The sequence below is a fragment of the Rhinopithecus roxellana genome, chromosome 10 (genome assembly GCF_007565055.1).
Source record: "Rhinopithecus roxellana isolate Shanxi Qingling chromosome 10, ASM756505v1, whole genome shotgun sequence".
NCBI classification, from domain to species: domain Eukaryota; kingdom Metazoa; phylum Chordata; class Mammalia; order Primates; family Cercopithecidae; genus Rhinopithecus; species Rhinopithecus roxellana.
Genome location: NC_044558.1, coordinates 14,550,140 through 14,562,602, shown reverse-complemented (window position 1 = coordinate 14,562,602; position 12,463 = coordinate 14,550,140). Strand labels below are relative to the sequence as shown.

The 12,463-nt window shown below is 40.7% G+C and overlaps 1 protein-coding gene across 1 annotated transcript in view; it reads left to right on the top strand.

The window, feature by feature from the left end:
* Positions 1-12,463, top strand: part of GRIN2B (glutamate ionotropic receptor NMDA type subunit 2B) — a 435,571-nt gene that overhangs the window by 416,498 nt on the left and 6,610 nt on the right. Inside the window, exons 10-11 of the mRNA XM_010385603.2 lie at positions 8,398-8,558; positions 10,348-10,535. Of these exons, the coding sequence (XP_010383905.2) occupies positions 8,398-8,558; positions 10,348-10,535 (349 nt within the window). The remainder of the gene's footprint in view (positions 1-8,397; positions 8,559-10,347; positions 10,536-12,463) is intronic.

Here is a 12,463-nt window from a genome sequence, read left to right as displayed (position 1 = left end):
CAATAACAATAATAACAGGAGGGTGCTGAATAGGGAAAAATGTGGTGTCTTCAGAATTCTGACATGCTGCTACCTCATAATTAGTAACCCAGGCCCAAAGCCATTCACATCTCCTAAGCCTTTCCCACCTTTTCTCTTGGGTGCCTGGAAGGGCTGAGTGGCATTTGGGCATTGATTCTTTTTGTGATGCAAATGTAAAATCAGAAGTAATGGAATGAATATTTATGTGTAGGATTGTCAAGCTTTGAAGACAAAAGCCCCCAGATTCCATATCTCATATGGATGGATCCCTGCAAATAGGATGTCCAATATCCACCTCTGCAAGGTCACAGCACCTGTTTGTCCTAATCTGCATATGCTGATGGGACACAGACTGAATGAGCAGAGCCATTTTGCAGGGAAGCCAACTACCCAAGAAGGAAGTTCCTCACCATCCTCTTCATTTTAGCAGAGCTGCTTTCATTTTTGTGCTGTCATTCACCGGATCTGACTCTGATCATCGTCCTTGGGACTGTGTGACAGCTGATCAGGAGATGGCCTTGACTGGTGGTCAGAATGACCACTGCTTGTACACCATCAGTATTTAGGACCTTCTTGGTTTTGTTTTCAGAACCTGCTCTTCTCCTGGTGCCAGGACCTCAAAGTATGTTTCTTCATTCTCACCCTGGAAACTAACCAGGTTGGAGGAGGAGTCTTAAAGCAGAGCGCTCCTCTAGTGTAAATTGATGTTAACGCCCCATCTTCACCCTTTCAAATCCAATCCACCCTCCCTGCCAGCTTCAATTCAGCCTCCTTCTAGGAACCTTTCAGGAAATGTATATGTCAATGGTGTGCACCTCTGTGGTTTTGTATATTAGCTAGTAGTGTAGGGACATATCTGATGATATGTCTGTTCCTTCTTATCTGACTGTAGCACCCATACCCTCACCAGAGCTCAGGGCCTCCTCAGCTCTTGTCTCTCCATCTTACTCCTTTCAACCTGTTTTTCACACCAGCACCTGGGGACTTTTTCTAACACAAAAACCCAATCTTGTCATTCTGGCAGAGTTCCTCAGTTGCTTCCAATGGTGATGATGAAGATGATGATGACGATGATGATGCTAGTAATAATGATAGTAACAATAGCTAACATAGTATCTTTATCAGCCAGGCACAGTGCCAATACTTTGCCCAGATTGACTGGTTGAATACTTAAACTTTATGAGGTAGGTGCTATTAGCTGCCTATTGTACAAATGTAGAAACTGGGGTACAGAGAAGTTAAGTGAGTTGATCAAGGTCACACAGCTATCAAGTGGCATAGCTGGGATCTGAATCAGGCAGCTTAACTCCAGAAGCTCTGCTGTTTCTCATCCCTTAGATTATGAACTTTAAACTCCTTTGCACAGAATTCAACTTTCTTTGTGATCCAGGCCCTGCTTCCTTCTTCAGCTGTGTCAGCCTCCTGTCACCATGGCAATATCTGCTAGGCTCTGGCAACGATAAGCTGCTTGTGGTCTCTGATCATGCCCAGTCTCTCTCACCGTCTTGTGTCTTTGAACACTCGTCTCTATCTAGAAACCATTTTGCTCCTCTTGTTCAAATGGTTAAGTCTTAGCCCCAGTGCACAGGCTCTGGGATACCATTGAGACAGCCCCTGTGTTCTGTTCTCCCACTGCTGGGGGGGCACAGCTGCTCATACCACCCGCCCCATTATTTATAGCCCCTGGTCACACCAAGCTTGTCCTCCCATGTCAGGGCCTCTGCATTTGCTGTTTCCTGAGCCTGATACACTTTCCCCCTAGTCTTTGTATGCCTGGTTCTTTCTTATCATTCAGGTCTCAGTTCAGATGCCACCTTCTCAGAGAGGCCTTTTCAGGACAGCCAGTCTAAACTTGTTCTCCTACCAATCACTCTTTATCCTATTACACTGTTTCAATTTCTTCCTAGCACTTCATTTTCACTATTTGAAATCATCTGTTTCCCTCACTTATTGCTACACAGCAAACTAGCCCAACACTTAGTGGCTTAAAGCAAGAAGATTTTATTGTATTTTACTGTTTTGTGGGTCAGATATTTGGGTAGGGCTTGGCTGAGTGATTCTTCTACTTCGTGTAGCATTGACTGATAGTCAGTGGGAGGCTGGGCTGGGCTGGAGAGTCCATAATGGCTTTACTCTAATGCCTGGTGCCCTGACTGGAATGGATAGAAGTCCAGGGCTCAGCTAGGACTGCAGATGGGAGCACCTGTAGGTGGAATCTCCAGCATGGTGGCCTCAGGGTTGTTGGACTTCTAACATGGTACACCAATTCCCTCAGAGCCAGGTTCCCAAAGGCCAAGGTGGAAGCTGCAAAGCTTCTTCTGCCCTTGCCTTAGAAGTTCCAAAATGTTACTTCTGCCACCTTCTACTGGTTGAGCAAGTCACCTAGGCCAGCTCAAAATCAAGGTGGGGAGGGGACATGGACCTCTTTTTCATAGAGTGGCAAATAATTTGTGGCTGACTTTAGTCAACCCTAGGGGAGGCTGAGGTGGGAGGATTGCTTGAGGCTGGGAGTTCAGTACCAACCTTTACAACATGGAGAGAGCCCATCTCTACAAAAGATTACTTAGGAATTTAAAAAATAAAAAACAGGCTTACTATTTGTCTCTCTTATTTATAATGTGAACTCCTTGAAGGCAAGATCATACTCTTCTGCAATAATGCATCCTCAGCACCTCCTCTGTACACAATAAACACCAACAAATACTTGCTGAATGCTTGTATAAATGAATGAAATGAATAAATAAATGAAATGAAAAAGTAAATGAACGAAAAACTGAATGAATATCTATATTTCTGACTTTCTGTAATGGAAACTTCTTGAAAACTGGGTCTGATTTTTTTCATCTTTGTATCTCTGTTCCTAATACAGTCTCCTGCACTAATAGATGCTGGGCAAATATTTGCCAGATGAATGGATGCATTTTAATTATCATAGTTAAAGGAGATAATGTAACTTATACCCAGTACATACATAGGTATTGAATAAGAGTGGCAATTATTAATGACTTACAATGCCTAATACATAGGAAAATCAATTTATATTTTTATTTCACAATTTTAAAAATGGACCAGATCCATACTTCCCTGATTTGCTCCTCTCTTCCTTTCTTTCTCCAGCAGGCTGTATGAGAAGCTCTCTAGTGGGGAGGTGGCAGCCAAAAGAGTCCAGGACCCTAATGTCTGCTCATCTCTGGGTGGGGGCCTTGACTCCTGGCCCTTGAGCACCCTTCTCCTTGCATGGCTGCCGAGACTAATTCACTTTGAGGTCATTAAAATGGAGGCTGAGATGATCTGAACAGCTCAGAGGCCTGAATTCTGATTCCCTGCTGCTCTCCAGGAGAATCAAATGAGATTACAGTTCTCTTAACATTCTGGCATTGTTTTGCCCTTGTGCAAGTGCACGCTCACAGCAATTGCTTGAAGCCCTGTGTTAAATGCAGTGGGAAGGATGGGAGTTGGCATTTGATTTGCCACAAAAGGAAGGATAGTCTCACTACGTGGCCCCACTTACAGCGTGTGGCTTCACTCCCTAGTAGGCAGGAAGTAGGACTGTTCAGCTAGCATTTCAACTGGCAAAGGGAAGGCTATACTCAGAGGCTAAGTCTCAGCTTGTCCTCCCACTATACTGTGTGGGCTTGAACAACTTGTTTGATCTGTTCAGGGCTTCGGTTTCCTCATCTATGAAATGGGGCCCTCCCTGTCTGTGTTATTTTCCTATCCAAATCTGTGTTGATTGATCATTCCAATCTGGGTGACTCCTAGAAAAAGATTCCACATTCAAGGAAGCTCTATGACCAAAGGTGATTAATAAAGAGTACTGGGCCCGGCGTGGTGGCTCTCGCCTGTAATCCTAGCACCTTGGGAGGCCAAGCAGAGTGGATCGCTTGAGGCCAGGAGTTGGAAACCAGCCTGGCCAACATGACCAAACCCTGTCTCTACTAAAAGTACAAAAATTAGTGGTGTGTGGTGGCTCACATCTGTAGTCCCAGCTACCGGGGAGGCTGAGGTGGGAGGATCACCTGAGCCTGGGAGGTTGAGGTTTCAGTGAGCCAAGATCACAACACTGCACTCCAGCCTGGGTGAAAGAGTGAGACTCTGTTTCAAAAAAAAAAAAAAAAAAGTAAAGAGTACTGTATACATTTCCCTACTTTGAAATCAGACTGAGTTTTTTAATTCAATTACTGAGCTCCCTGATACATTAGGCTTTTAAATTTGTTTAAAAATTATTTTTTCAGGGTCCTCCCTGTTCTATTAATGTTAAGACTTCTGGTTCTTGACAGTGCTAAATTTTTCTCCTTCCCAAAGCCCTAGAAAGCACTGATTGCCACTCAGGCTACACTAGTGCTATATAATGCCTTACAACTTGGGGTAAGTTTTATTACAAGGGCATTTATTGGAAGCATGACGATATATGGAAAATCTTCTTCTTCCCCATGGCCTCCCTAAACAGTTATCCATGAATGTGAATTTTAGTACAGTTCAAGTTCCAATGACAGCATAAAAAATCTCTGTTTTATGTAAACTTCACAGATCTCACCAAGCTGAGACAAGAATTTTCAAAAGAAAAAGCAACTCACTGCTTTGGCTAATTCTGGGGCAATGTTCTCTCCTTGTTGGCCTCCAGACTGGCCTAGTTTAAGGAACAAATTAGAGAATAAGAATTTTCAATCTTAGGGAACATTGCCTTACGTAGGACAATTTTAAATGTTAGAACTTCATCTCCATAGAAGCAACTAAGAATTTTGAGAATCCATCATGTGCCAGTTTTTAAGTATTTTTTTACATATTATCTTATTCATTAAAATAATACTTCCAGAAAAGAGGGTAGGTCCATAAATTCAAGTAATTTGCCCATGTTCATGCAGCTGGCCTGAGACAAAGCTGAAATCCAAATTCAAATTCTCTAAGACCAGCACTTCCTCCTTCTTCCCCAGTACTGACTGCTTGGTTTCTCTGGATTATTTTGATGATGATGATGATGATGATTTATTTGTTTGTTTGGAGACAGGGTCTTGCTCTGTCACCCAGGCTGAAGTGCAGTGGCACAATCTTGGCTTACTGCAACCTCCACCTCCTGGGCTCAAGCAACCCTTACACCTCAGCCTCACAGGTAGCTGGGACCACAAGCGCATGCCATCACACATGGCTAATTTTTATATTTTTGGTAGAGATGGGATTTCACCATGTTTGCCAGGCTGGTGTCAAACTCCTGAGCTCAAGTGATCCACCCACTTTGCCCTTCCAAAGTGCTGGAATTACAGGCATCAGCCACTGCACCTGGCCTGATTATTTTCATTTGAAAGATGCCTTAACTATATAAGTCTTGCTATGTTATTATCTAATTCCTTTAGTGTTTTAATAGCTTTAATTTATTTTCAAATACTTCCTCCCAGTTGGTGGCTTATCTTTTTTATGATTTTAACTGCATCTTTCAAAAAGAAGTTCTTATTTTTATGTACTCCAATTTATCGTTTACCTTTTTTTGGTGGATTGCACTTTTGGTGTTGTAGCTAAGAAATCTCTGTCCAACTCAAGATTACAAATATTTTCTCCTATATTTTCTACAAGTTTTATAATTCTAGCATTTACATTTTAGGTATATGATCCACTTTAAGTTCTGTGTATCTTATGAGGTGTGAAATGAAGTTCCTTTTTAGCAAACAGATATCTACTTATTCCAACACCATTTGTTAAAGGCCATTCTCTCTCCACTGAATTGCCCTTGTACCATATATGTGTGGCTCTGTTAGTGGGCATTCTATCCTGTTCCATTGATCTGACTCTATGCTAATGCCACACTGTCGTGATTACTGTAGCTTTATAATGAATTGTAAAGTCAGGTAGTGTATATCCTTTAACATTTTTTTCCCTTTTTCAAAGTGATCTTGGCTATTCTAGACCCTTTATCATTTCTTTAGCTTTTATTTATTCAGGGATACAATTACAAAACAGAATTTAGAAATCTAAAAATAATTTAAAATTAAAAATTGCTATATAAAAAGCTGTATGAAAACTGCCTATAATGTAGCTTCATCAGGAAGTGAGGCCCTCTGGGCACTGGATTCCATTTAGTTAACATAAAATTGTTGCATATACCTTGCATGGATTGCCATTTTTTCAGAAAAATTAAAGTATAATCATTTATACCAGAATTGTATTGGACATGATTGCAATTTTCATTGATGTTTCAGAAAATCCCTTGGGCCCTAGAGTATCTTAGTCATTATAAACATAATTGTCATTGTCCTAGTATTGTGGGGAATTACTGATTAAAGGGAGTTAATTAGTTGTATTGCTGTCTACCATAGTTATTTACTCTACTTTTGATTTGGGGAATACCTTTCTTCAAACATCTGAAGTGTTATATTTGATAGTGATATGCAAAGCATTCTGGGTCTGTCTCTTCCAATAAAGCATATCCCTATTTACTTTAAACTTGCTATCTGCTGGAGACAGTGAGGAGTGACTATTAATTAGGCGAATTTAGCTCTGATCTGTTAGCTATCAATGCCACTGTGTGATGTGGAGCAAATTACTTACCCTCTTTGGGTTTCATCATTTGTGAAATGAAAGGTTTGGGCTAGTTAACCCTGAGTGGCCCATTTGGCTCTAGATTTTTCTTACTCTTTTGTAGTGTTTTTATCCACTTAAAAATTATAACCCCTTTCAAAACTTTTAATGTCAAAAAGCTCTGTGATGAGTCAGAGGGGGAGCTTTCTCAGTCAGGAAGTAGTAGTTGTTTGATGCATCACAGATTGCCTAACACCACTGCATGACTCTACTTTTAACTGTGGCCAGCACTGAGCAATTAAGATGGCATTTATGGCTCCTGGTGCTGAGATATTTTGTGGCCCATGGAACGCCCATATTCTAAGAAGGAAAATAAGTTCTTCTAATCCCAAGCAATTCCAAAGCTTCAGAGTTCTCCTGAGTTGGCAGGTTAGATTTTCAAATGTATCTCCAAAGTAAATGGTACTATTACTTGAAACCAAGAGGACTTCAAATAGCTTCATTTTCGTTCCGATGCCAAAGCACAGCACAGCTACAATGATCACTGCTGTACTAATGGAATAAGAAGCTTAGAGAGCTAGTTTACTAGGAGATGCAGAATAGAGACCCAAATTAAAAATAGTATAAGAGAACATTTAGTGGGCACTTACTGTGTGCCAGGTGCTGTGCCAAGCACTTCATATGAATTATATTAGTTAATTCTCACAATAATATTGAAAACTAGGCATTATCATCTCCTTCTTACAAATGAGGACAGGATGCACAGAGAGTTTATGCTACTTGTCCAAGGTCACACAGTGGTAAGTGGTGGAGCTGGTCTTCAATCCGTATGTTTGAATCTAGAGTTTAAACTCTTAGTGATGACATCAGAGACTAGCTAGCACATTTAAAGAGTAATTGCATGTGTAGGATTACTGATCTAGACAAAGAATAACCCATTCTGATGGGTCACTTTTGGGTAGACTTGATGGAAGAAAGAATTCACAGAAGATTTCTTGAAGAAATTGTTTTGAGTTTTATTTTGAAACGAAAGATGTAAATTGGCCTAGAGAGATAGATGAGTTGGCACTGAGGAGATGGACTATATGAGGCCATGAAGACACAAATGAACAAATTTTGTGTTCAGGAAGCAACATAAAGACTTACGCATTGCAGAGTGATAGCCAGAAATAAAACTGATGTCATAGGGATGAAAATCCAAGAGGTTTCACTTTATTATAATAGGCACTGGAGATGCACTCTCAGTCTCAAGCAAGAAAGGGAACATAATTAAAATTGTCTTTGATTGTACAGTTTATCCTACAACTCATGTGGGATAAATATGAGCTTTGAGTGCATCAGGGAAGGTCAAAAGAAAATTTCTTAGCAAAACATATTTGATACTCAACAAATTATCTTCAGGAGTACCACATAGCTCTCACCTCACTAAGGCCCTATGGCCAAAATAGTGCAATGACTGTGTATTTAGGCCTTTAAGAGACCTGAATACAGATTTTACATAATTTTTAGAAATAAAGGTGACTAGTCCACCTCAGTTAAGCCACCAGCACATTCCTTTGGCCCATCAACACTGGTATTGTGTAGTGTACACAAAAGGAACACAGAAGGGTTATAGATTAAAGTCAGGGTTGGGCAAATAGAAATCTCTCAACAATATGTACTAAATTGAATTGAATTGAAGTCTGCTTTCAGATAACAATGGCTGCTCCTGAATGAGGGCTAATGTATTTGGTGAGGTATAGTTGGGTCCCTTCCATTATAAATCCACTAATGCTAACTTAATGTCTCTTCACATTTTCTAAAATGACTTTTCTCTCTCTCTCTCCCTCCATCTCCCTCTGTCTCTATCTGTCTTTCTCTCTCCAGTTCCAGAGACCTAATGACTTCTCACCCCCTTTCCGCTTTGGGACCGTGCCCAACGGCAGCACAGAGAGAAATATTCGCAATAACTATGCAGAAATGCATGCCTACATGGGAAAGTTCAACCAGAGGGGTGTAGATGATGCATTGCTCTCCCTGAAAACAGGGTAAGAACTGCTTCCAAGCCCAGAGTCCTTGATCTGTTTCTCACATTTATTAAGCATACTATTGAATCACATGCACTAGGTATACCATGGTTGGTATCATAAAATGTTAAAGACTTCATTTGCTCTTTATGGATTTCCAAGTTAAATTTGATAGTATCACTTAGACCAGTGTACAAAGATTCCTCTGCTATTACTTACTTCTATGTATTTTTTACAAATTATTTTCTAGTTGCACTAATGTAACCACGAAATAAGAGTGAAATAAATGTAGAAGTAGGAGGGCAGAGTGAAGGCTAAGGTATTTGTGCCGTGTATGAAATAAAGACCAGTTGTCTAAGAGGTGAAAATTATGGTTCTGGTGTCTTATGGACAATGGAGAAAGAAAAGGGGGAAAGTGTAAATGTTTTTAGATAATTAACAGTAAGAATGTGTTGACTGATCTCCAGTGCCAGCTTGTGTTAACATACTCTGTCCTCTCGGAGTGTTTGTCCATTCATAGGAGTTCATGACCTACACATGTGTTGGCTTGCACAGTCCCAGCCAGATTGGTCCCTTTGTTCATTTGGCCTCCACAAGCTACAGCTATGGAAGATGATGGATAATGGAGCATTATAGATGTTGGGATTTGGAAATCAAGGGGTCTTGTAGCTCATTTTCTTTGTTGTATGATGACTATACAGCACTTGGACCTCCTCTCAATACCCTTGTAGCTCCAGCTCTGGAAAAGGCACCTAGATACATGGTTACGTAAAATACTGTTAGATTCTATGTTATCACCATAGATACAGTCACAAAAGATTTCAGAAGATGGGATTTGAGCTTGAAGGTAGGGCCACTTTGGGTATTCTGACCCTCTGCTACACCCACCATTCTCATTCATATCAGGGCTTTGGTTTTTTGGTGTTCCCCTTTCTATAGGTTACCTAACAAAGTGACTTAACTAATAAAAATGAAGGGAATAATGGTGTTGCTTTTCTTTCTTGCAGACCTCTCTATTGCCTGTACAGCTATATCTAAATTTCTTCCTCTACCTTTGATATGTTTAAATGTTGGTTTTAAATATTGATTCATGCCTTCCTGCCCCTATGCCTGGTCTTACTCCCTTTTTTATGTATTTCTCCCTTGCAAAGCACAATACATAAAATGAAGTTATTTTATGTTTAGGAACTATATGCTGTAATTTATTTATTTGAGAGATCTGAATTCTTCTGTATTTTGCCTTCTCTTGTAGTTTCACTCATCTGCTCTTACACAAGCCTGTGCTGCCACCACCTCAACCCCTCACCTCTATCCTTGTGCTGCACGACAGAATACTGGAAACTTCCTGACCACAAAAATAGCATTGCACATCTATTGAAACACAAACACCTACACTTATCCCCACTCCAGACTGTAATGAACTGAGAAATGAAAAATGTTATATAAATCTAACCCCATGCTATTTGTTGCTCGTTGCGGTGGTTACTTTTCATTATTTCTGTTATTATTTTTATTGATCCCTTTTTACTCCTTCTTCCTTTCAGACACAGTTTATGAGTTGGCTTCAGGCCCAACTTACATTCTCATCATTCCCAGTGGGAAGAAAAGAACTCCTCCTTTCAACCCAAAAGCACATAAAGAACAGCCTGGGATTTAGGCTTTAGATTCTGGCAGAGTTCCAACTTAAACCTTACTTTGAACCAATTCTCCACATAGTTTTCTGGAACCCTACTGCTTCATATTAATGGCCCCATAGGTAGTTTTGTTCTAAAATTCCTCCATTGGATTTGTTTGCTTTTTTCCTGTACAGGAAACTGGATGCCTTCATCTATGATGCAGCAGTGCTGAACTATATGGCAGGCAGAGATGAAGGCTGCAAGCTGGTGACCATTGGCAGTGGGAAGGTCTTTGCTTCCACTGGGTATGGCATTGCCATCCAAAAAGATTCTGGGTGGAAGCGCCAGGTGGACCTTGCTATCCTGCAGCTCTTTGGAGATGGTGAGTTCAAGAAAGGGAAAGTGCCCATTTGTCCTCTACTGATGGCCAGTCCAAAACATCAACCTTTTCCTTTCCTCCATTTATTTAACCTGTGCATTTCCAGAAAAGCATTTCACAGTATATTGTGTAGTTTTCAGGTACATATTAGTTTCTTATTGCTGCCATAACAAAGTGCCATGCACTGAGTGGCTTAAACAACAGAAATGTCTTGTCTCACAGTTCCAGAGAATAGACGTGTGAAATCACAGTGCCAGCAGGGGCAATCTCTTGGGGTCTGCAAGGGAGAATTTGTTTCATGCCTCTCCCATAGTATCTGGTGGTTTGCTGATAATCTTTGGCATTCCTCATCTTGTAGAAGCATACCACCGATCTGATTCATGTTCACGTGGTGTTTTACCAGTGTGCATGTTTTCCCTCTGCACATGTCTGTGTTTGAATTTCCCTTTTTCTTAAGAATGCCAGTCATATTAGATTAGGGGTTCACCCTACTCTGGGATGATCTCGGCTTAATTATGTTTGCAATGACTCTATTTCCAAATAAAGTCACATCCCAAGGTATTGGGGGTTAGGACTTCAACATATATATTTTACAGGGATGGTATAACATCTTTCACCCCATAATAAGGTGAAAGATGGCAGGGAGAGGATTGAAGCAGTTTGTCAAGGAGGTTTGTTTCTGGGTTGCAGGCTATAATCAAACCTTCAGGGATAAAGTAGGAGAACTGATATTAGATGTTTCATCCAGTCATCTCACATGTGGCCAAAATAATAGATGGAACTGTGGAAGGTCTCTGCTCTTTATGTGCCCAGAGGTAGGGCAGAGAAATAAACTTGCGGCCATCTATTCATTCTTCCTGCTCTCCCATCTTGCTCTTTCAGCTGGTCCTCAGAGGCAGACATCACCAGCTACTCCCCAGGATCATCCTGGCAGCAGACTGAGCTGCCAACTTGAGTTGAAAAAATCTCATCTTCTGTTTCATTATGTTCCTGTCTTCTGCATCCCTCTTCACTTTATTGTACAAAGAAACTACTCTTTCTGTTAGAATCACAGAAACTAACTCAGTTATGAATGAGCAGCCAGACCCTACTTGGCTTCACCAGCCATCAGCCAAGTGGCTGTCTCAATTATGTCTGCAGAAGGTTTGCCGTTAAGGATGAGATCAGAAGCAGAAGACCACAGGTGGATTTTTAGAATCCAGGTGAAGTCTGCTCCGCTAGTTAGGAGAATCATAGTTTAATCAATCAAAAAAAAAGGGGGGGGGAAGTGATTTGATTAACATTGGAAACAGGAGAATGTTTTAGCTGGAGTGTTACCAAGCCATTTTGGTATAAGAGCTTCTGTAATTTTAGTGTAGCTGTCACTCAAAGGCAATAATGGAGACTATACCCATCAGAAAGAGATGATTTGCAAAAGTTGCCAAAGTTTAGTCAGATTATGCAAGCAAAGTTCAGTTTTTTAGCCAAACTAGAACTATTGGAATAGGCAATTTTCTCCATGAGATTTTCAGAATGCTTGTCTAGAACTAGATGCATTCTAGGGCACATGGTTTCTTTTACTTTCCTTTTGTCTGGGACCTCTTCCTACTTCCTAGTATCTGGTGAAGTGGAAAAAGGTCATTGAAATCTGACATGAATTAAAGCAATCAAAACACGGTTAAACAATGTGTAAAGAAGGCAAGTCTGAATTTGGGAGTCTTATTTTATTCAAGCTTACTCCTCTTTGCTCTTTATTTTCTTCAAGAGATCAGTAAATCTGAGGGGCCCTAGGGAATCAATCGATCTCTCTGCCTCTCTCCTCCCTACCCAATCTGCTTTGCACAATTTTAAGGGCAATTCTCTGAATCACTCATTCGATTATGTTATTCCCCACTGTCTGTAATATTAAGTGCAGAGTGCTTAATCTGATACTCTGGTCTTCAGCTCTCTCA